The sequence below is a fragment of the Lolium perenne genome, chromosome 5 (assembly GCF_019359855.2).
Source record: "Lolium perenne isolate Kyuss_39 chromosome 5, Kyuss_2.0, whole genome shotgun sequence".
NCBI lineage: Eukaryota > Viridiplantae > Streptophyta > Magnoliopsida > Poales > Poaceae > Lolium > Lolium perenne.
In genome coordinates, this window is record NC_067248.2 from 39,439,507 (window position 1) to 39,463,725 (window position 24,219).

At 46.7% G+C, this 24,219-nt stretch overlaps 1 protein-coding gene and 3 long non-coding RNA genes across 10 annotated transcripts; 3 read left to right on the forward strand and 1 right to left on the reverse strand.

Moving 5' to 3' along the window:
- Nucleotides 1-301: 301 nt before the first annotated feature.
- Nucleotides 302-24,219, reverse strand: LOC127298540 (uncharacterized). Of its 6 annotated transcripts, none has more exons than XR_007849825.2 (18): nucleotides 24,005-24,219; nucleotides 7,104-7,173; nucleotides 6,862-6,996; nucleotides 6,643-6,770; nucleotides 6,288-6,536; nucleotides 5,931-6,070; nucleotides 5,482-5,612; nucleotides 5,136-5,198; nucleotides 4,988-5,050; nucleotides 4,682-4,747; nucleotides 4,470-4,589; nucleotides 4,248-4,375; nucleotides 3,887-4,162; nucleotides 3,673-3,800; nucleotides 3,341-3,382; nucleotides 2,996-3,170; nucleotides 2,731-2,829; nucleotides 302-386 (listed from the first exon to the last, which is right to left on the reverse strand). XR_007849825.2 is itself a non-coding variant. In XM_051328391.2 (16 exons), exons 2-16 carry the CDS (start codon nucleotides 7,162-7,164, stop codon nucleotides 3,071-3,073), a joined length of 1,830 nt encoding a protein of 609 aa, XP_051184351.1. In that variant the 5' UTR covers nucleotides 7,165-7,173; nucleotides 24,005-24,219; the 3' UTR covers nucleotides 2,910-3,070. The 6 variants fall into 6 exon arrangements, 1 of the variants encoding a protein (XP_051184351.1); XR_007849822.2 differs by having other exon boundaries at nucleotides 2,731-2,844; XR_007849823.2 differs by having other exon boundaries at nucleotides 354-371; nucleotides 2,731-2,844.
- LOC127298543 (uncharacterized) lies at nucleotides 8,489-10,680 on the forward strand. Its single transcript, XR_007849835.2, has 5 exons — nucleotides 8,489-9,110; nucleotides 9,192-9,515; nucleotides 9,612-9,730; nucleotides 9,833-9,944; nucleotides 10,429-10,680. It is a non-coding gene; the product is annotated as an uncharacterized lncRNA (long non-coding RNA).
- On the forward strand, nucleotides 13,297-15,707 carry LOC139830008 (uncharacterized). The gene is made up of 4 exons (XR_011745916.1): nucleotides 13,297-14,322; nucleotides 14,419-14,537; nucleotides 14,640-14,751; nucleotides 15,234-15,707. It is a non-coding gene; the product is annotated as an uncharacterized lncRNA (long non-coding RNA).
- On the forward strand, nucleotides 18,101-21,137 carry LOC139829848 (uncharacterized). 2 transcript variants are annotated; one of them, XR_007849832.2, is made up of 5 exons: nucleotides 18,101-18,722; nucleotides 18,804-19,127; nucleotides 19,224-19,342; nucleotides 19,445-19,556; nucleotides 20,039-20,331. It is a non-coding gene; the product is annotated as an uncharacterized lncRNA (long non-coding RNA). The 2 variants fall into 2 exon arrangements; XR_011744742.1 differs by having other exon boundaries at nucleotides 18,101-19,127; nucleotides 20,039-21,137.

Sequence of the window (24,219 nt, forward strand, 5' to 3'; positions counted from 1 at the left end):
TGATAAACGAGTTTCCCTCGGAACAACTCTTGAGTTGCCCCACTCCTGGAGAAGTTAATCTGAAAGAGGAAGGGAAGGGGAAAGAGGATGACCTTGCATTAGTAGGAAACCCGCGGACAGGTGCTCACATCGAGCACCCACTACGGGGGAAAAACCTAGAGCTTACATATTTAAGTTCAAACACATATCATAAAAAAGACATATGTTTTCAACACAGAACACCAAACAACAGGAGAATGGTCATAATTCTAAGGCAATTATATTATCAGCACCGTCGTGGAGGAAGAAACAACTTCTTAAGACGCCCTCGCCAGATTTGCAAGCTTGTCTGCCAACTTCTTAGCTCCCGTCTTCAATCTTCCAGCATTCATCTGTTTCATAGAGACCTTCACAGTAGTTCATGAAAGAACACATTGTAAAGATGATCGCCACAGGAGACTTGAGCACATGCTTATTAAACGTTATTTTGTTTCGCATGATCCATATTGACCAGAAAACAGCAGCAGTTAAGAGAGTGTAGAATTTCTTATCACCAGGTAAATAGGCATATAACCAGGCCAAACTTTGCCATAAATTCCTTCGGCAAGAACTAGCATCCAAACAAGAAGCCAAATCTCCCCACACAGATTTAGCAACACCACAAGAGAAAAACATATGGTCAGCAATTTCCACATTATTACAAAAAAGAACAAGTGGGAGCTCCGAACCAATTCCTCTTTCACATATTGTCTCTTGTTAACACAATATCTTGTTGTAGCTGCCAAAGGGAAAAAATATTTTGAAAGGCAATTTTTGTTTCAAAATTCATTTATTGTTAGCACGAGAGAGATTATTTTCCGACATCTATACACAGATTTAGTGGTAAACCTCTCGTTTGCATTAAGTGACCATCAAATAATACCAGGCTCATAAAACCTTTGTGTCTGGACAATCCTGGTTTTAATATCATTCCACCGAACCAACATACCAGGGTTCATATGTCCCCTGAAGGGGATATTAAAATTTGCCTGGATACCATGTTCAAAGTAACATCTTGGGCTAAAGATATGTCAAACAGAATATGATAACTTAGTAATTTACACACAAAGCAGTTACATCCAGCCAGGAAAATCTAGCCAAAAACCTGTCATGTTAAACCTTTTCAAGATTATCTTTCTCCCACCAAAATAAGTGTCTCTCACTTTTAAAAGGACTCTCCAACAAGGGGAATCATTGACTCTAGGTTTCATATAGGATACAGATTTATCTCTCAGGTATTTATGTTTCACAATTCTTTGTCGTAAACCATCTTGAGTCTATAATTTCCATCACAATTTACACAGGAGGCTGATATTTTGCTTCATGAGGTGTTCTACTCCCAAACCCCCTTTTTCTTTTGTTCTACAAACTCTTTTCTATTTGACCATGTAGTAAGTTTTTTTTTATTTCCATCCCAAAAAGAATCTCCTCCTGTGCTTACCAAGTTTCTCGATAAAAGTGTTATTCAATAAGAACATAGCCACGTAATATGAAGGGATACCAGATAGACATGAGTCAAGGAGGGTTAGCCTAGCAGAGTCAGAAATCCATGCATCATTTTTTTTAATCAGCTTGGCATCTAAGAAATCCCAATAAATATTTTTAAAATTAGAAGAAGTTGCGGGCAAGAAGATATGGGTCACTCCTCATCACCAACATATCTTGAACGGTCCTGAATTCTTCTTCCGCAACCCTGCATTGCCTCAAGCTGTTTGTCTTGGATCCTCCTCTTGCTAAATCAAAGGTCCAGTTGTCGGGCCACCAAAGCCAAGGATAAATAAGGTGTTTGGCAGAAAAAGGCTTGCCGCACCTGGTACCCGGTCCACAATCGGAGACGTTTGTGATGAAGATGAAGAGAGTCTGGCGTCGTGACTGAGGAGGAAGAATACACTAAACCCTAGTTCCAGCTCTGATCAACACCCTAGTGGAACTTCTTCTGCATCTTTATCAAGGAACTTGGACGAATCACCCAGAGAGATTGACAACACGACCAAGTGGGCAGCTAGGGGAAATATCTTTGAAGAAGTTGAAAGATCTGTGATGTAGCACCCCACGCCATAAAGCTTCTGAAGAAGATTCCTATGAGCAGCTTTTCGAAGCAGATCCATGATGCAGTTGTTGGAAGACTGAAGGCGGATCCATGATGCAGTTGCAGCGGTTTTTGGAAGACTGAAGGCGGGCAGTGCTTCCATAGAGCTGTGAATCAATCCTAACGAATATGTCCATGATCTTCCAGAAGATCCTGAGCCTTGGGCCTTCATTTTTTTATCTTCATTATTATTTTAATTAGAGACTATGTCTAGTTGCTTGGATTTTTCTAACTTGTCATGACTGTCAATTTTTCCTCTTTATTGTCATGTAGGTTTACCAGACCCCGCACAGTGCGGGAGCTCTCAGCACTGGGTACGTCCTTTTTTTTTTTATTGTCATGTAGGTTTAAATGGGAACCGAGTAATTCAAGTACTCATTTCAAAAAATAAATGCAGACAAATGCAAAATAATTAGATATAACAAAGATGTAGGGTTGACAAAGAACCAAGTATTGATGATTCTATGGTAGTGTGCCCTCCCATGAATCTTCCCACTAACACATTTTTAAACAGAGACATGAAGGATCCCCACCTTCCTTTCTTGGACCTCATACAGCGCATACATTTATCTCAGTTTTACAGCCTATCTAAGCCCACAACCATATCTGTCTTTTGTGCTTACCAGCCCATCGTGAATGCGCCGACAATGGAGGCCAACACAGAGTAGACAGATTCTGCGAGTATGGAGACTTGAGACGGCTATGGCGCACGCTCACGGACTCTGTGGATATGTATCCTGAATAAATTCAGAAAATCATACCGATATAGACGTACAAAACATGAAAGTGTGTTCGACAAATCTAGCAACAAGCATATACATAAATATATACTATCTTGATTGACAAACCAACTTCCATATGAAACTTAAATATGCAATACAAACGTACGTCTATAGTACTATGGTCTGGTATCTTCCACCTCCGCCAAACCTCGCACTATAGGAGAACAGATGGTTTTGATAATCACGTCCATATAGGCCGGGGTAGGTCATCTTCATCTACACCTTCCCCCATATAGATGTGCCATATCGGATAGCACCAAAAAGGCTTAGGCACGGGCCACCTGTTAACAAGTTAGAAGAAAAAAATAAGATGTTGAATAATACTACCTCCATTCCAAAACTTGAGCCTTTTTAGAAAGCTAGTTTAGCTTTCTAGAAGGGCTTATATTTCAGAATGGAGGTATATCATTTAAACATACATATGAAAGATGTATTACTGAAGGTGTAATACCTGTTTGGGTTATCACCGTTGATCAAATCAGTAACACCAGACCTACAGAAAGAACAAAATATCTTTAATTTCAAAAGGCTTGAACAATAAACACCATGAAAAGATCAAAAGCATCCACAGCAGTTCATATGTCTAATTATGACTTCAGGTTGTAATGACCCAAAATTCATTTATAGGAACACTAAAAAGATCACAAATTCATTTAGGAGACAATAGAAAGATGACAAAATTCTAGTGAAGGAAGATGCTTCCCTCCAGCTTGAATACTGTGGTGCAGAAAAAAATACTTGGAAACCATACAAAAATCTACATGGATACAGAAATTAACATACTTTGCATCAAAACTCCTCAAGACTTCAAGCACTACATTTCTGGGCAGGTACGGAGTTTCTTCCAAGCCGTAGAAGTCCATGCCAATAAAATTCCCATCAAAATCAATAAGAGGCCCTCCAATCCCAGCCTAACACAAAAACAAAAGTAGCAAGTAAAAGATGATATTTACAAACCGTAACAGATTCAGAATGTACAAATTAACGCATCTAGCACCTTTGTGATTTTGCATGTGGACATCTTAAGCTCTTTGCAATCGAGTTCACTTGACTTGTCAATCAAAGTGCCACCTGTGGCTATTAAATTGCCTGATTCGTAGACGCGCCCTACAGCTGCTACTTCCCCATGAGGTTCAGTTTGCAACTGATCATAGATTTGCGCTGTCTGAGTACAGTGAGAACCCACAATGGTAATGATGGCGATGTTGTAACGTAAATCCTGATATTGCAACGTGCCTGTGGCATGTTCATTATCTGGAAGGCACACTTCAATCTGATACAATAAAGCTAGTGAGATTGACCAACTGTGTCATAATGAACTAGTATATTACAGGTTAACTATTATTAGCAGTGCCTACCTTCAAGTTGTCAGCAACCTTATCTTCATCATCAGAATTTCTAACCAAACTTGCCGAGGTCAGAACTCTTGTGGTTAACTCATTGCAGTCTATAAATATGCCTGTGCAAGCAAAAAACCTTTTATCTCCTACAAAAGGAATAATTGAGATAACTGTAGTTAGTAATGGCACATGAAAAAGAATAAAGGGCGAAGAGTGATGAGCTTATTATATACTCAGTACCTCTGAATGAAGCCAGCGCGACAACACTTTGAGACATATGCGAAGCAACTCGTTCTGTGAGTTTACTCCAGTTATCTTCAGCAAATTCCTCTTCAAAATTACAAAGCAAACGCATGCCACCTGGTTGCAGAATCAGGGTGCAATAGTTAAGGTAGTGAACTGAAAGTGTGCAGCGAAATAGAGTAATCAACACGAGAAAAGGAAAAGCTCACCATCGTGCTTAACTGGGACAGGATAACCTCTGGACCTTAACGTATTCCTAGCAGCCTCCTTGGATACTGGTGAAACATGGTGGAGTGATTAACCACGCATATATATATGTGTGTAACTATTACTCCCTCCGTTCCTTAAAAAGCTGCTCAGCTTTTTCTAGATTTGAATGTACAACTTTATCTAGATACGGATGTATAAATATATCTATATACATCCGTATCTAGATAAAGTTGTAAATTCAAATCTAGAAAAAGTTGAGCAGCTCTTTTTGAGACGGAGGGAGTAGCAAGAAGGCAGAGACTTACCACCATCACCATCAGCTGGCCAACTAGGACCAGGGAATAAACGTTTCAAACGGTCTCCCGGTGCTGGTGACACAACGTAAATCAATTAATAACTATGTATATAACAGAATACCAATGATAGTGACATTAGAAGTGGCATAGGTCCAACCTGATTGACCTTCTGGATCACAGTAATGACATGCAGACTGTTTCTTTTCCAGTGTTGAGCTGCCTAATATTGAAAAGACAGAGACAAAGAGGAGTAACCAGAATTCAAACCACTAAAAAGTGCAATGAAGTACAGGACATGATTATATTATCACATTCCATATCCTTGAATTTCGTACTATTAATTAACAGACTAACACCAATTGATGCTATCATAAAACTAGTTAAATCTGCACCACCACTGGCAAGGAAACTACAAATGTCGTTGTAAATTTACCATTGTGGTGATGGTTATCCAGATAGTTCAGAATTTAGCAGTACTTAAGGAGCGAGTGTGCTCTTCTCACCTTCTAAGCCAGACATATGAGATGGGGACCATGCTTTCAACTTGATTGCTCTTCCTTTTATTCCAAACTTTTTCATGGGGAGCTCATACTGCGAGCCGATTTTACGTCTAAGATCAGCTGATCTAGCCGTCCTGCAGAATTTGGTTAACTGATAAGAGTAACTCCAGAAAAAGTAGACCATGCATCATACGTGCATATAAATAGAAAACTGTGCAAACTGAAATGATAAAGAGGGACCGCAAAGACAAAAGGAGAAATTGGAGTCAGACACTAAGTGTGTTCTGCTGTGTACTGTGCCAATAATGAAAACAAGTAAAGGAAAATCATGGCATGACATCACAACAAGGTACAATTAAATTAGAATTCCTAATATTACAAATTTCCCTACGCATGTGAAAGCCAACTTGAGACTATGTAGTTCATAAGTGCAGAGAGTGCGGAGTACATACTTTTTGGTGCATGCTTTCTGAAACCCGGCCACGAATTCCAGAATTGTACTCCTTGGTATGAAAGTAGTCCCTCCTTTAGAATAGCAGTTCAACCCAACAAAGTTCCCAAAAGAATCAACAAAGAGTCCTTCAGCTCCAGCCTAGAAACGGAATAAGGCTCAGTCAAGCGTTAAAAGACAGTGTTGTTGAACGAGGTTTGCATAACTGAGAGAGTAACGTTTGGTGTGACAAAATATGAATTTCGGTGCATATAATGGTAAATTGAGTCATCTATATCAATATTTATTTTCACTATGTACAGAAGTAAAAGAGAAATCAACAGGGCACCATAGAAATTTCACATGTCGAGACCACAACCTCTTCAGGATCAGCACTTGTTGGATCGCCAGCCAACATCCTAGCTGCAGTCATTAATTCTCCTGAGCTGAAGCAGCGCCGAAGAGAGACTACTTGACTGTGAGACTCAAACTGTTGCTGATGATCTAGACACGCTGCACGAAGAACAACACCTTTTGGCAACACACTGACAACAGAAAGATTGTTTTTTACGTCGTGGAATATCGGAATTCCATTGACAACTTGGTCATTTGGAAGGCGCACTTTAGTCTGGTGATGAAGCGAGACAGCAAGTATAACACCGGTTAGCTCAACGATTACCATTAATCTTAAATAGGCAAGCAATAGATAATACGAAAAATTTGGCAGTACCGACCTCCGTTCTGAAACTGATCATTCTCTCATCATCACTAGATCTAAACAAGCTTAATGAAGTCAGAAGACATGCTCTAGTTTTGGTGTGGTGAAAAACTATGCCTGTGCACGGAGGATGTATGGAACCGCCTGCACATGGAATTAATTTCGATCACGAACTATATGCAGAGTAATTAGATAAAAAAACATGCAAAGTTAACTGATGTGTATAAGTAATCACCCTCATCAGATGAAGTGAGCGATACAACACTTTGAGCCCAGTTTGAAGCAGCTTGTTCACTGACTCCTTGACCATAATCGCTCGGGCTGCCGAATTCCTCTTCTTCTCCACGAGAGCTGGCCAGATGCAGATCTCCTGGTTCAGGGAGCATTGCACACAACACAAAGGCGGGTGCGGTTATAAAGCCACACAAGTTGTGCAATAAATTAGGGAAGAAGTGGCAGAAACAATGGCTCGCTCACCTCCATCATCTGTGCCGATTTTTCGTTTCCTGCTCGCGGGAACACCTGTCTCGGGCAGCATCTTTGCAACCTAGGCGGAAAATAAACCCGTAGTATATATATTTAGCCGATTGAACTGAAGAAGCGAGCTCGATCAAGAAACTGAGCGCGCGCGCAGGACGGGATCAGGGACGAGACGAGGCATGGGGGAACAATCAGAATGACATGCATCCGGAGCATACGCGCATACTAGGCAACGGCAGCTCCAGGAAAATGCTGGTGGTTATTCCCACCAGCCAAAAAAAAATCTCAAAGCAAAGAAGAACAGGAACAAACGTGTATAATTTTCACAAAGCGTAGAAAAAACACAAACAAAAGCCTATATAGGCTATATTTTCAGTAGGACAATAAATTCAGTAAGAGTAGAACAATTATTTCAGTACAATACATCTATACCTAATAATAAAAGCAAAAGCGTTTCCGTGGTTTGGTCCGTCGGTCCGTTCTACCGTGGTTTCGTCCGTCGATCGTTTAAGAATCGTGCATATCAATTTGCTCCGCAAGAAACCAAGAACCGTATAGAACTCGTGTACGGTTACGTGGGCAGCTAACCCATAGAGTCCGGCAGGATCGCGATCGAGCATCTCAAATAGCTAGCTAACCATCGTACGTATTCTATCCCGCATACACTGGCGCTGAGACCTGAAACGTTCTAACTCCGCCTTCTCACGAATCCCTCCACCTTGATTAGAATACAACGACAAACGTCCGAAACAAGAACAGAAATCGACATTGTATCGTGTTCTGTAGCGACCCGGAAAAATACCACTATTAGAATTGTTTGTTGCTTTTCTTTTGTGCATCATCATGCATCATGCATCATATCATCCACATGATTTTAACAAAAATAAAATTATTTTAAATAAAAACTATTTGGATTTCCCCTCTCTTTCGGGTTAAATATAAACCTCCCCCTTATCTTTTCTTTTAATAAACCCTAACACCAAAACAATATCTCACAAATATAACTATTTTAAATGTTTTCAAAATTCAAATAATATTTTGTTGTTCTGGTTGTGAATTCAAAGTGATTTTCAAAAAGGTCTCAAACCAGTTTTCAAATAAAATAAGCAAAGATGTTTTTTTTTTAAAGAAAACCCTAGCTAATCTTCCCTGGATCTTATCTACCGGAGCAGCCCATCTCTTCCTTCCTCCTCCTCCGTTCCAGCCCACCTTGACCGGTCCATCTCTACAGATGTAGCCCAGCTTGCCCTCCTTCCTTCTACCTCCTGTACGGCATGAATCTGAGCGGAGCCACGTACTCCACCTGATGATGGGACGGCTGCCATGCACCACTCCCCTTGTATAAAACTCACTGCAGCCTAGACCGAACCCTAGTCCCTCTCCATCCCATCCGCGCCGCCACTTTCTCCTCTAGTGGCTTGTTTCCCTGCCTCTGCTTGCTCTCTCCGTGGCTGTGCGTGTGCCGCGGGCGCGCCTCGTTCCTCTCCGGGCCGTGCTCGTCGTCAACCTGCTCGGCTGCGTTCGTCGCCAAGTCCCTGCACCATGCTCGATGGCGACACCCCGTCAGCGTCTACGTCGACCTCACCTCCGCGCGTACGTCCTCGATCGAGCCATCTCCAACCCATCTATTCTGGCTCCTATCAAGTACGGCGGCCGTCGCCCTCCAGCTCGTCTTCATCCGCGTCCTTGCCGGACGTCGCCTCGTCGCCCAGCTCCATGCGAGACGCATGCTCCAGCCGCTCCGCGCGACTCCGCCTCCGGCCACTTCGTCCCGGCCGCCTGATCCGCCCAGATCATCACCGTCGCCAGAAGCGGCCCCCTGCAGCGACCTCGTCGCACACGTCTTCCTCGCCTCATGCGCGTGTCCAAGCAGCGCCGCGCCGTGCTCGTCCCGACCTCCATCGTCCCGGCGTTCGACCGCGCCTCAAGCTCTGTCCGACGTTCATTGGCCGGCTCCGTCCGTCCCGTCAAGATCACCGGTCGTTTTCCATCCTCCATCTCCCGGTAACCTCCAACCTCTTGTCCTCTTTCGCTGTTGTGCTCCGTTCCATTGCCCCGATGTTCACCGGCCGCTCACCTCCGCAGGACGACGTCGTGGGCATGCTCCAGTCCTCCTTCGACCAAGTTTCCGCTCCCCCATCTGGTTCCTCCAGCGAAGGCGCAACCTTCCCATCTACCCGCGTCTCGCCGTCTCAGACGTCCAGCATCCAGGAGGCTGCGCGTGATGCATCACATGGTCGGCACCTGCATGCACGCGTGTGCACAGGCCCACGAATCTGGCCGCTCGACCCCGTCTCGCTCGCCTCAGCTCCGTCTTCCTCCGCGTCGCCCAGGTCCTATGCGCGGCCTTTCTGCACCTCAAGTTGGCTGCGCATTCATACGCAATACGAGCACATCGGCAACGTGTTGGTATCTTGCTTGCTTCTCCCTTCTGGCGGCTCGTATCCATTTTCCGTTCCTGACAGAAACCTGATGATCGTTGTTTGCTCGCTGTGTAACTGGCAGCTGGTTCTGCGTCGTCCGATCGTTCTGGCCGGCCGGCCACCTGATCCGGGTCTCCATCTTGGTCCGGTTCAACAGTTGTCGCGGCTGCTCTTGATCAAATTCGTGCAGTAGCCCATCTGGTACACTTCCTCTAAATACAACCGTGAGTTCCCAGGGTCAAATCCAATTGCATGCAAGACAATTCTTTTTATAATCCCATTTGTTCCTTGTTTCAATGACAGCCGGGTCTCGCCGTCAGCCTCTGTCTGCGCCACCTCTGCATCCTGTTGCTTCGTCAGCGCCTAGTCACCTTCCGGTCCCAGTGGTCATTGACCTGGGCTGGTTCTTCCTTAGGTGAGAAAATCCCCAACCCTTCTTTGTTCTATTCAGAATTCCAGAAAATGCCCTTATCTTGCAATATTCATATCATCTATTCTCAGTAACTCAAACGAACATGTTTTATATATGAATTTTTATCAGAAAAATGCAAAGAACATTAATATGACATCCATACATTTGTTTGCACCTTGCATCATGTCGTGACGTGATAGTTATGCATGATCACCTAATATATATGAGGAGTATTTCGGAACACCAACGTGGTTTTCCCCGCTCCGCTTAATATTGACGTAGCTCACCCATGCCTTGTGTTGCCATGCTAATCAACACTTAACTTGTCGGTAGGAAATGCAACTCGAACCTAATAATTTGTTTGTCCGGGTTCCGATCCCGCTTAATATGGATAGTTGCATCGCATCATCCTTGCCATGTCATGCATATCTTGATCATGCTGGTTCTTTATCCATAGTAGTAAGACTTGCATCCATTGTTTGTTCAGCATTTGCTTCTTCCCGGATAGGATCACGAAATGGTGTGTTGAGATACGACGAGCTCTCCGGATGTTCCTCGGCAAGCTTTAACAGGCAAGCATTTTCCCCTATACTTCTGCCCCTGCAGAAGTCGCTCACCTATTTTATTTTGCTTTCTCCCTCATGCTATCCTTAAGTTGCGTTCTTGTCACGTGACCCTTCCACTTGTTACCTCAAGCAGCCTATATTGTCTCCACCAACCACCTACAGCTATTGTTTGGTTATCGAATTACGCCTTGCGTGTCGTAGTGCATGCTAGTGCTTTTATATCGTGTTATTCACAGTATCGCTATCTTATCGGGTTATCTGTTGGGGAATCATGACACATGGTTTATGGATATATTTGTTGGAAGTATCATGGTTACTTGTTAATAGTTGTTAGCGGAGACATCGGTGGGTCAGTTGCTCGTTTTATGACGGCTCACTTGTGTTTCCATGAAATCTAGGACCCCGAGTTCTTGTTATCTGTTCCGAGACTGAGCGCTCTAACCACACGTGGGTATGTTTCTGGGTCTCCCCTCGACCATAGGAATCTACGGCTTTGTCCGGTGGCCACAACTAGTTTGCAATGTTTTACCATTTGTTGTTGCGTGCATGCCACTGTTACTTATTTATTTTGGGAAGCCCTGGGTGCCTTGTATCCCTTGTTTCGGTATGCACGTATAGGTCGCGGGAGCCGCCGAAGTGGTTTATCGCCCAGTGTGTGTTTAAACCACCTAGTACGCTGTCGCAAACGACTAGGTCCGCCGGAGATACGGCCGGACTTCGATACGGGTTCAACTTGGTTAGGTGGCTTCCTGGACATTGTTGTCGTGAAGAAGAGTGCGAGTCGTTATATCCACCTGTCGCAAGTGGGTTGATCGTGCGTGTGGGCACATTTGGGCACCCCTGCAGGGTAAAATCTTATCGATAAGCCGTGTCCGCGGTTATGGACGACTTGGAGCTGTATGACTCGACCATAGACAACTTACACCTGTTGTTTCAATACTAATAACTTGCGTAGTAAGTCAGCATCACTTCAATAAAACCTGGGTAAAACTTGTCAACCGTGTGAGTGCCCTTGTAAGTACCTCCTTGCGAGGGGGGAACGCATCGGCTGTGTTATGTTTGCAGAGTATAGAACTGTTAGTTTATGCGCTCTCTCACCTTCTCTGATAGACGACTGTTGTAGAGTGTCTCTATAGGTTTTTAGTGCTTAGCGCGGCTGTAGCTTAACTCCACCATATTGCCTATGACGTTCCTCTTGCGTCCTCTAAGTCCCTCGCGTGCCTCAAGTACAAAGGACGACGGTTGACGAATGCTTATACGTCTTGAAGTCTTGTTAAGTACGAACCCGTACTTATTGCCGCTTCTACGGGATATAACGGGCGAGTATGAAGATATGTTCGATGAAGACGACGCTAGCAAGGTTACCCTTCCGCTTGGCACAGGCAGGGTTATGGACGCCACTGGTTATCTTCAGGACTCTTAGTCCAATTTGTATCTTGTCCGTACTCGGATGTATTTGATCTTCTGTATGATTTGGATCTTTGTATGTATCTATTTGTATCTTGGCTCGTTGGAGTCGTTGTTGTAATATATATGTTTCTTGTGGGCTCTATTGTAACCCTGTTGTAATGTTACTGCTCGTGATTGATTCCACCCGCATCGCGTGCATGCTTCGGCGTGTACGAGGCGCTTGGTGGTGCGTCTCCTAGAACCGATATCGTGCGGATTTCGGCGGATTCGCTGGGATCCTCATGGTACCGGTTTTGGGGCGTCACAAGTTGGTATCAGAGCATCAGGTTGACGGTACCCCACTAGTCCAGCCTGTAGGATGACCTTGCCAAACGGACGGACGTTGTGTCTAGTGTCAAAACTATTTTCTGAAATTCGTTGGATAGTTCTGATTAGCTCTGATTTTTCTCCTTATCTATATTCTTTCTCCTCTTACCTTTGCGAGTTTTGAGTCTTCTCCCTTACCTGAGTTTTCTGAGTTTAGGTCTCTACACGGGTTGGACGATCTTTGCCCCTCACCTATTAGGTTCGATCTTCGGAGGATCTCAACAGAAGTGCATCATCATCGACAGAACAACGACTTCTTGTTAGTGGTGTCGACCCGAATAACATGGAGCAAGAACTCTTGTTAGTGGTGTCGCGACAATCTACACAGTGCATGAAGACCCGATAGTTTAACCAACTCCCCCTTAGGTTGACGTGGAACCTCGGGGCGAGGTTCCTTGTTAGTGGTGTCGATTGTAGCGACCCGGAAAAATACCACTATTAGAATTGTTTGTTGCTTTTCTTTTGTGCATCATCATGCATCATGCATCATATCATCCACATGATTTTAACAAAAATAAAATTATTTTAAATAAAAACTATTTGGATTTCCCCTCTCTTTCGGGTTAAATATAAACCTCCCCCTTATCTTTTCTTTTAATAAACCCTAACACCAAAACAATATCTCACAAATATAACTATTTTAAATGTTTTCAAAATTCAAATAATATTTTGTTGTTCTGGTTGTGAATTCAAAGTGATTTTCAAAAAGGTCTCAAACCAGTTTTCAAATAAAATAAGCAAAGATGTTTTTTTTTTAAAGAAAACCCTAGCTAATCTTCCCTGGATCTTATCTACCGGAGCAGCCCATCTCTTCCTTCCTCCTCCTCCGTTCCAGCCCACCTTGACCGGTCCATCTCTACAGATGTAGCCCAGCTTGCCCTCCTTCCTTCTACCTCCTGTACGGCATGAATCTGAGCGGAGCCACGTACTCCACCTGATGATGGGACGGCTGCCATGCACCACTCCCCTTGTATAAAACTCACTGCAGCCTAGACCGAACCCTAGTCCCTCTCCATCCCATCCGCGCCGCCACTTTCTCCTCTAGTGGCTTGTTTCCCTGCCTCTGCTTGCTCTCTCCGTGGCTGTGCGTGTGCCGCGGGCGCGCCTCGTTCCTCTCCGGGCCGTGCTCGTCGTCAACCTGCTCGGCTGCGTTCGTCGCCAAGTCCCTGCACCATGCTCGATGGCGACACCCCGTCAGCGTCTACGTCGACCTCACCTCCGCGCGTACGTCCTCGATCGAGCCATCTCCAACCCATCTATTCTGGCTCCTATCAAGTACGGCGGCCGTCGCCCTCCAGCTCGTCTTCATCCGCGTCCTTGCCGGACGTCGCCTCGTCGCCCAGCTCCATGCGAGACGCATGCTCCAGCCGCTCCGCGCGACTCCGCCTCCGGCCACTTCGTCCCGGCCGCCTGATCCGCCCAGATCATCACCGTCGCCAGAAGCGGCCCCCTGCAGCGACCTCGTCGCACACGTCTTCCTCGCCTCATGCGCGTGTCCAAGCAGCGCCGCGCCGTGCTCGTCCCGACCTCCATCGTCCCGGCGTTCGACCGCGCCTCAAGCTCTGTCCGACGTTCATTGGCCGGCTCCGTCCGTCCCGTCAAGATCACCGGTCGTTTTCCATCCTCCATCTCCGGTAACCTCCAACCTCTTGTCCTCTTTCGCTGTTGTGCTCCGTTCCATTGCCCCGATGTTCACCGGCCGCTCACCTCCGCAGGACGACGTCGTGGGCATGCTCCAGTCCTCCTTCGACCAAGTTTCCGCTCCCCCATCTGGTTCCTCCAGCGAAGGCGCAACCTTCCCATCTACCCGCGTCTCGCCGTCTCAGACGTCCAGCATCCAGGAGGCTGCGCGTGATGCATCACATGGTCGGCACCTGCATGCACGCGTGTGCACAGGCCCACGAATCTGGCCGCTCGACCCCGTCTCGCTCGCCTCAGCTCCGTCTTCCTCCGCGTCGCCCAGGTCCTATGCGCGGCCTTTCTGCACCTCAAGTTGGCTGCGCATTCATACGCAATACGAGCACATCGGCAACGTGTTGGTATCTTGCTTGCTTCTCCCTTCTGGCGGCTCGTATCCATTTTCCGTTCCTGACAGAAACCTGATGATCGTTGTTTGCTCGCTGTGTAACTGGCAGCTGGTTCTGCGTCGTCCGATCGTTCTGGCCGGCCGGCCACCTGATCCGGGTCTCCATCTTGGTCCGGTTCAACAGTTGTCGCGGCTGCTCTTGATCAAATTCGTGCAGTAGCCCATCTGGTACACTTCCTCTAAATACAACCGTGAGTTCCCAGGGTCAAATCCAATTGCATGCAAGACAATTCTTTTTATAATCCCATTTGTTCCTTGTTTCAATGACAGCCGGGTCTCGCCGTCAGCCTCTGTCTGCGCCACCTCTGCATCCTGTTGCTTCGTCAGCGCCTAGTCACCTTCCGGTCCCAGTGGTCATTGACCTGGGCTGGTTCTTCCTTAGGTGAGAAAATCCCCAACCCTTCTTTGTTCTATTCAGAATTCCAGAAAATGCCCTTATCTTGCAATATTCATATCATCTATTCTGTAACTCAAACGAACATGTTTTATATATGAATTTTTATCAGAAAAATGCAAAGAACATTAATATGACATCCATACATTTGTTTGCACCTTGCATCATGTCGTGACGTGATAGTTATGCATGATCACCTAATATATATGAGGAGTATTTCGGAACACCAACGTGGTTTTCCCCGCTCCGCTTAATATTGACGTAGCTCACCCATGCCTTGTGTTGCCATGCTAATCAACACTTAACTTGTCGGTAGGAAATGCAACTCGAACCTAATAATTTGTTTGTCCGGGTTCCGATCCCGCTTAATATGGATAGTTGCATCGCATCATCCTTGCCATGTCATGCATATCTTGATCATGCTGGTTCTTTATCCATAGTAGTAAGACTTGCATCCATTGTTTGTTCAGCATTTGCTTCTTCCCGGATAGGATCACGAAATGGTGTGTTGAGATACGACGAGCTCTCCGGATGTTCCTCGGCAAGCTTTAACAGGCAAGCATTTTCCCCTATACTTCTGCCCCTGCAGAAGTCGCTCACCTATTTTATTTTGCTTTCTCCCTCATGCTATCCTTAAGTTGCGTTCTTGTCACGTGACCCTTCCACTTGTTACCTCAAGCAGCCTATATTGTCTCCACCAACCACCTACAGCTATTGTTTGGTTATCGGGTCTGCCTTGCGTGTCGTAGTGCATGCTAGTGCTTTTATATCGTGTTACCGTTACTGCTATCTTATCGGGTTATCTGTTGGGGAATCATGACACATGGTTTATGGATATATTTGTTGGAAGTATCATGGTTACTTGTTAATAGTTGTTAGCGGAGACATCGGTGGGTCAGTTGCTCGTTTTATGACGGCTCACTTGTGTTTCCATGAAATCTAGGACCCCGAGTTCTTGTTATCTGTTAGAGGCGAGCGCTCTAACCACACGTGGGTATGTTTCGGGTCTCCCCTCGACCACTTCTTGGAATCTACAGCTTTGTCCGGTGGCCACAACTAGTTTGCAATGTTTTACCATTTGTTGTTGCGTGCATGCCAGTTACTTATTTATTTTGGGAAGCCCACAGGTGCCTTGTATCCTTTGTTTACGGTATGCACGTATAGGTCGCGGAGCATTGCGAAGTGGTTTATCGCCCCAGTGTGTGTTTAAACCACCTAGTACGCTGTCGCAAACAGCTAGGTCCGCTTCGGAGATACGGCCGGACTTCGATACGGGTTCAACTTGGTTAGGTGGCTTCCTGGACATTGTTGTCGTGAAGAAGAGTGCGAGTCGTTATATCCACCTGTCGCAAGTGGGTTGATCGTGCGTGTGGGCACATTTGGGCACCCCTGCAGGGTAAAATCTTATCGATAAGCCGTGTCCGCGGTTATGGACGACTTGGAGCTGTATGACTCGACCATAGACAACTTACACCTGTTGTTTCAATACTAATAACTTGCGTAGTAAGTCAGCATCACTTCAATAAAACCTGGGTAAAACTTGTCAACCGTGTGAGTGCCCTTGTAAGTACCTCCTTGCGAGGGGGGAACGCATCGGCTGTGTTATGTTTGCGAGTATAGAAGCTGTTAGTTTATGCGCTCTCTCACCTTCTACGATAGACGATGTTGTAGAGTGTCTCTATAGGTTTTTAGTGCTTGCGCGGCTGCCGCTTAACTCCACCATATTGCCTATGACGTTCCTCTTGCGTCCTCTAAGTCCCTGCGTGCCTCAAGTACAAAGGACGATCCGGTTGACGAATGCTTATACGTCTTAAAGTCTTGTTAAGTACGAACCCGTACTTATTGTCGCTTCTACGGGATATAGCAGGGCGGGTATGAAGATATGTTCGATGAAGACGACGCTAGCAAGGTTACCCTTCCGCTTGGCACAGGCGGGTTATGGACGCCACTGGTTATCTTCAGGACTCTTAGTCCAATTTGTATCTTGTCCGTACTCGGATGTATTTGATCTTCTGTATGATTTGGATCTTTGTATGTATCTATTTGTATCTTGGCTCGTTGGAGTCGTTGTTGTAATATATATGTTTCTTGTGGGCTCTATTGTAACCCTGTTGTAATGTTACTGCTCGTGATTGATTCCACCCGCATCGCGTGCATGCTTCGGCGTGTACGAGGCGCTTGGTGGTGCGTCTCCTAGAACCGATATCGTGCGGATTTCGGCGGATTCGCTGGGATCCTCATGGTACCGGTTTTGGGGCGTCACAAGTTGGTATCAGAGCATCAGGTTGACGGTACCCCACTAGTCCAGCCTGTAGGATGACCTTGCCAAACGGACGGACGTTGTGTCTAGTGTCAAAACTATTTTCTGAAATTCGTTGGATAGTTCTGATTAGCTCTGATTTTTCTCCTTATCTATATTCTTTCTCCTCTTACCTTTGCGAGTTTTGAGTCTTCTCCCTTACCTGAGTTTTCTGAGTTTAGGTCTCTACACGGGTTGGACGATCTTTGCCCCTCACCTATTAGGTTCGATCTTCGGAGGATCTCAACAGAAGTGCATCATCATCGACAGAACAACGACTTCTTGTTAGTGGTGTCGACCCGAATAACATGGAGCAAGAACTCTTGTTAGTGGTGTCGCGACAATCTACACAGTGCATGAAGACCCGATAGTTTAACCAACTCCCCCTTAGGTTGACGTGGAACCTCGGGGCGAGGTTCCTTGTTAGTGGTGTCGATTGTAGCGACCCGGAAAAATACCACTATTAGAATTGTTTGTTGCTTTTCTTTTGTGCATCATCATGCATCATGCATCATATCATCCACATGATTTTAACAAAAATAAAATTATTTTAAATAAAAACTATTTGGATTTCCCCTCTCTTTCGGGTTAAATATAAACCTCCCCCTTATCTTTTCTTTTAATAAACCCTAACACCAAAACAATATCTCACAAATATAACTATTTTAAATGTTTTCAAAATTCAAATAATATTTTGTTGTTCTGGTTGTGAATTCAAAGTGATTTTCAAAAAGGTCTCAAACCAGTTTTCAAATAAAATAAGCAAAGATGTTTTTTTTTTAAAGAAAACCCTAGCTAATCTTCCCTGGATCTTATCTACCGGAGCAGCCCATCTCTTCCTTCCTCCTCCTCCGTTCCAGCCCACCTTGACCGGTCCATCTCTACAGATGTAGCCCAGCTTGCCCTCCTTCCTTCTACCTCCTGTACGGCATGAATCTGAGCGGAGCCACGTACTCCACCTGATGATGGGACGGCTGCCATGCACCACTCCCCTTGTATAAAACTCACTGCAGCCTAGACCGAACCCTAGTCCCTCTCCATCCCATCCGCGCCGCCACTTTCTCCTCTAGTGGCTTGTTTCCCTGCCTCTGCTTGCTCTCTCCGTGGCTGTGCGTGTGCCGCGGGCGCGCCTCGTTCCTCTCCGGGCCGTGCTCGTCGTCAACCTGCTCGGCTGCGTTCGTCGCCAAGTCCCTGCACCATGCTCGATGGCGACACCCCGTCAGCGTCTACGTCGACCTCACCTCCGCGCGTACGTCCTCGATCGAGCCATCTCCAACCCATCTATTCTGGCTCCTATCAAGTACGGCGGCCGTCGCCCTCCAGCTCGTCTTCATCCGCGTCCTTGCCGGACGTCGCCTCGTCGCCCAGCTCCATGCGAGACGCATGCTCCAGCCGCTCCGCGCGACTCCGCCTCCGGCCACTTCGTCCCGGCCGCCTGATCCGCCCAGATCATCACCGTCGCCAGAAGCGGCCCCCTGCAGCGACCTCGTCGCACACGTCTTCCTCGCCTCATGCGCGTGTCCAAGCAGCGCCGCGCCGTGCTCGTCCCGACCTCCATCGTCCCGGCGTTCGACCGCGCCTCAAGCTCTGTCCGACGTTCATTGGCCGGCTCCGTCCGTCCCGTCAAGATCACCGGTCGTTTTCCATCCTCCATCTCCCGGTAACCTCCAACCTCTTGTCCTCTTTCGCTGTTGTGCTCCGTTCCATTGCCCCGATGTTCACCGGCCGCTCACCTCCGCAGGACGACGTCGTGGGCATGCTCCAGTCCTCCTTCGACCAAGTTTCCGCTCCCCCATCTGGTTCCTCCAGCGAAGGCGCAACCTTCCCATCTACCCGCGTCTCGCCGTCTCAGACGTCCAGCATCCAGGAGGCTGCGCGTGATGCATCACATGGTCGGCACCTGCATGCACGCGTGTGCACAGGCCCACGAATCTGGCCGCTCGACCCCGTCTCGCTCGCCTCAGCTCCGTCTTCCTCCGCGTCGCCCAGGTCCTATGCGCGGCCTTTCTGCACCTCAAGTTGGCTGCGCATTCATACGCAATACGAGCACATCGGCAACGTGTTGGTATCTTGCTTGCTTCTCCCTTCTGGCGGCTCGTATCCATTTTCCGTTCCTGACAGAAACCTGATGATCGTTGTTTGCTCGCTGTGTAACTGGCAGCTGGTTCTGCGTCGTCCGATCGTTCTGGCCGGCCGGCCACCTGATCCGGGTCTCCATCTTGGTCCGGTTCAACAGTTGTCGCGGCTGCTCTTGATCAAATTCGTGCAGTAGCCCATCTGGTACACTTCCTCTAAATACAACCGTGAGTTCCCAGGGTCAAATCCAATTGCATGCAAGACAATTCTTTTTATAATCCCATTTGTTCCTTGTTTCAATGACAGCCGGGTCTCGCCGTCAGCCTCTGTCTGCGCCACCTCTGCATCCTGTTGCTTCGTCAGCGCCTAGTCACCTTCCGGTCCCAGTGGTCATTGACCTGGGCTGGTTCTTCCTTAGGTGAGAAAATCCCCAACCCTTCTTTGTTCTATTCAGAATTCCAGAAAATGCCCTTATCTTGCAATATTCATATCATCTATTCTGTAACTCAAACGAACATGTTTTATATATGAATTTTTATCAGAAAAATGCAAAGAACATTAATATGACATCCATACATTTGTTTGCACCTTGCATCATGTCGTGACGTGATAGTTATGCATGATCACCTAATATATATGAGGAGTATTTCGGAACACCAACGTGGTTTTCCCCGCTCCGCTTAATATTGACGTAGCTCACCCATGCCTTGTGTTGCCATGCTAATCAACACTTAACTTGTCGGTAGGAAATGCAACTCGAACCTAATAATTTGTTTGTCCGGGTTCCGATCCCGCTTAATATGGATAGTTGCATCGCATCATCCTTGCCATGTCATGCATATCTTGATCATGCTGGTTCTTTATCCATAGTAGTAAGACTTGCATCCATTGTTTGTTCAGCATTTGCTTCTTCCCGGATAGGATCACGAAATGGTGTGTTGAGATACGACGAGCTCTCCGGATGTTCCTCGGCAAGCTTTAACAGGCAAGCATTTTCCCCTATACTTCTGCCCCTGCAGAAGTCGCTCACCTATTTTATTTTGCTTTCTCCCTCATGCTATCCTTAAGTTGCGTTCTTGTCACGTGACCCTTCCACTTGTTACCTCAAGCAGCCTATATTGTCTCCACCAACCACCTACAGCTATTATTTGGTTATCGGGTCTGCCTTGCGTGTCGTAGTGCATGCTAGTGCTTTTATATCGTGTTACCGTTACTGCTATCTTATCGGGTTATCTGTTGGGGAATCATGACACATGGTTTATGGATATATTTGTTGGAAGTATCATGGTTACTTGTTAATAGTTGTTAGCGGAGACATCGGTGGGTCAGTTGCTCGTTTTATGACGGCTCACTTGTGTTTCCATGAAATCTAGGACCCCGAGTTCTTGTTATCTGTTCCGAGACTGAGCGCTCTAACCACACGTGGGTATGTTTCTGGGTCTCCCCTCGACCACTGCCGGAATCTACAGCTTTGTCCAGTGGCCACAACTAGTTTGCAATGTTTTACCATTTGTTGTTGCGTGCATGCCAGCCTGTTACTTATTTATTTTGGGAAGCCCCTGGGTGCCTTGTATCCTTTGTTTCTGGTATGCACGTATAGGTCGCGGAGCCGCTGCGAAGTGGTTTATCGCCCCAGTGTGTGTTTAAACCACCTAGTACGCTGTCGCAAACAGCTAGGTCCGCTTCGGAGATACGGCCGGACTTCGATACGGGTTCAACTTGGTTAGGTGGCTTCCTGGACATTGTTGTCGTGAAGAAGAGTGCGAGTCGTTATATCCACCTGTCGCAAGTGGGTTGATCGTGCGTGTGGGCACATTTGGGCACCCCTGCAGGGTAAAATCTTATCGATAAGCCGTGTCCGCGGTTATGGACGACTTGGAGCTGTATGACTCGACCATAGACAACTTACACCTGTTGTTTCAATACTAATAACTTGCGTAGTAAGTCAGCATCACTTCAATAAAACCTGGGTAAAACTTGTCAACCGTGTGAGTGCCCTTGTAAGTACCTCCTTGCGAGGGGGAACGCATCGGCCGTGTTATGTTTGCGAGTATAGAAGCGTTAGTTTATGCGCTCTCTCACCTTCTACGATAGACGATCGTTGTAGAGTGTCTCTATAGGTTTTTAGTGCTTGCGCACTGCCGCTTAACTCCACCATATTGCCTATGACGTTCCTCTTGCGTCCTCTAAGTCCCTCGCGTGCCTCAAGTACAAAGGACGATCGGTTGACGAATGCTTATACGTCTTGAAGTCTTGTTAAGTACGAACCCGTACTTATTGTCGCTTCTACGGGATATAACCGGCGAGGTATGAAGATATGTTCGATGAAGACGACGCTAGCAAGGTTACCCTTCCGCTTGGCACGGGCGGGGTTATGGACGCCACTGGTTATCTTCAGGACTCTTAGTCCAATTTGTATCTTGTCCGTACTCGGATGTATTTGATCTTCTGTATGATTTGGATCTTTGTATGTATCTATTTGTATCTTGGCTCGTTGGAGTCGTTGTTGTAATATATATGTTTCTTGTGGGCTCTATTGTAACCCTGTTGTAATGTTACTGCTCGTGATTGATTCCACCCGCATCGCGTGCATGCTTCGGCGTGTACGAGGCGCTTGGTGGTGCGTCTCCTAGAACCGATATCGTGCGGATTTCGGCGGATTCGCTGGGATCCTCATGGTACCGGTTTTGGGGCGTCACATGTTCTTATCCCAATCCCAATCGATCTGATGCCATATAAACAAGGCCCAGCAGCACCCAGCCGGGACAAACAATCTATGCACACCGATTTGATTTCACGATGATATTGATGGCCAGGCCATGCAAGAAGCAGCGACAGCCCGGGTTTGGCCTGGCGAGGCTCGCTGCGCGCCTCCGCCTCATCGTTGCTCCATGACGACCCGAGAGGTCGCCATATAAACAAGGCCCAGCAGCACCCAGCCGGGACAAACAATCTATGCACACGGATTTTATTCCACGATGATGATGGCGGGGCCATGCAAGAAGCCGCGATAACCCGGCTTTGTCCCGGCGAGGCTCGCCGCGCGCCTCCGCCTCATCGGTGCTCCATGACGACCCGAGAGGTCCATCTTTAGCATGCGACAGGACAGCAGGAGGCGCTGGAGGACCAAGCTGATTCCGGCGAGCCGGGGTCCATGGAAATTTCGTACGTCAGCTATTGGGGCGTCATACTCCGCACGCGGTTACATCGAGGTGGCGGCGTGTGGAGCTATAGTGAGTTCATGTAATCGTGTGGAGCTATAGCGAGTTCATGTAATCATGTGGCGCTTCTTCAAGGACGGCGGACGCTCCAAGAGCAAGTTCTAGGAGGTGCCAATGGCCGGAGTCAGTTTACAGGACGTTGCTGACGCGCGCTGACCAAGACAAGCTCGAGCTGCAAGAGGGGTGTCGAGTTTTCTGAAGAACACTGACAAGTACACCACTCCGGGGAGGCCGGGCCGCCGGGGAGCCGTTATTCTCCTGCGTCGCGTCGGAGTTTGTCGAGCTCTTCGTTGGAGTGGGCGCGTCCAGGGTGAGGGATCTGTAACATGTTCATGTTCGAGAAGGTCCAGGGCAAGGTGCATGGTATTCGCTTATAAGATCGAATCCATCAAAGGCAGCATGGTGCCAGGATGGGTGGTGAAAGTAACGAGAAGGAGCAAACCATAATCCAGCTGCTGACGGATATTGATGGGCTTCTCTGGAAACAAGGACATTGCCCTGCTCTGAGATCATTGTATGCGCGTTGGAATTGAGTACTTCTTGCCCATGTCAAGCTGATTAGGTTGAAAACTTAAGATGAACTCGCTATGTCACTGGACAAGCGGCAGAATCTAGATTCAGCGATTATTAGCGTTCAGTGTACTCATGCTTCAGTATATGTCCATTGCATTATTTTAGAGAATGGTGCTAGATCGATTGACAATTTTGTTTGTCTTCACGGTTACATGGATTAGCCATTCAAACATAGGGATTGTCTGATGGTTTACTTTGCAATTTTTGCTACTCCATGCGATAATTGATCTGTAGGTGTCATACTTTGGTTCTGAATTTTTTTTATGATAATGTGATCTGTAGGTGTCATACTTGTTCAAGGAAGTGAAAATTCTGGACATTGTGATCTTCTGTGCTCCTCTATGGCATCAGGTATTATGATTTTTCAATCTCTAATTTATTTGCTCATACTACATATACTAAATTTGATGTTTCAAATCCAGTGCCCTGGCACACTATAGACTACAATGCGTAAAGTGTATTGTTCTACGATGTTCTGAAATATGTGTTGACAATGTAGCAAAGAGGGAGCTAAAATTGCGGAGATATTATCAAGGACGAGGATATATAAAAACAAGCTGCGATGAGCAGACTATACAGAACATACAATGTTTGGAACAACGTACTCAATGTGAAATCTACTTTTTTTGCATTGCTAATTTTCATTCGTTTAATCGTGTGTCATGAGTAGGAGAAAATGAGACCACCTTTGTCGACGGTGTCACAAGGTAGAAGTTTCATCACGAATGATTTGTTGAAGCATTTGTGTTCCGTTTACCCGGTGCAACGCACGGGCAAATTTACTAGTAATACTAAAGCCTATATAAGCCTATATAGATGCTGCTTCCAGCAGGCCCAGCGACACTCTTTTTCTTCATCTACATTATACAGAAAAAAAGTCGTAACTTATATGGTTGCATTTGCATCTAGTACTGATAGATCCTAAGATTTTATATCTGCTACTCATTCCGTTGCTGCTACTTTATATATCTACAATGCTAATTTGGTACTGCTAACTGCGAATTTTATAGGCAAATCAACTAAAATGAAATGGAAAGAGGGCAAAGGGGATCCGTGCGGTGCTGAGATGTACCTGGGCGTGGGCGAGTTGGAGTCCTGGAGGCTGGAGCGGTGGAGCCGGTCCGCCCGCCCGCTCGCCCTTGCCTTCGCCGGTGAATCGCCGGCCGGTGGCCCGCTGCCTCTGCCCAGCCGAGCCGCCTCCGCCCGCCGCCTAGGGTTCGCCTGCTTGGTCGCGGTCGGTCGCCTCTGTTCGACTCGCTCGATACGAGCGACGGAGCGGTAGAGAGC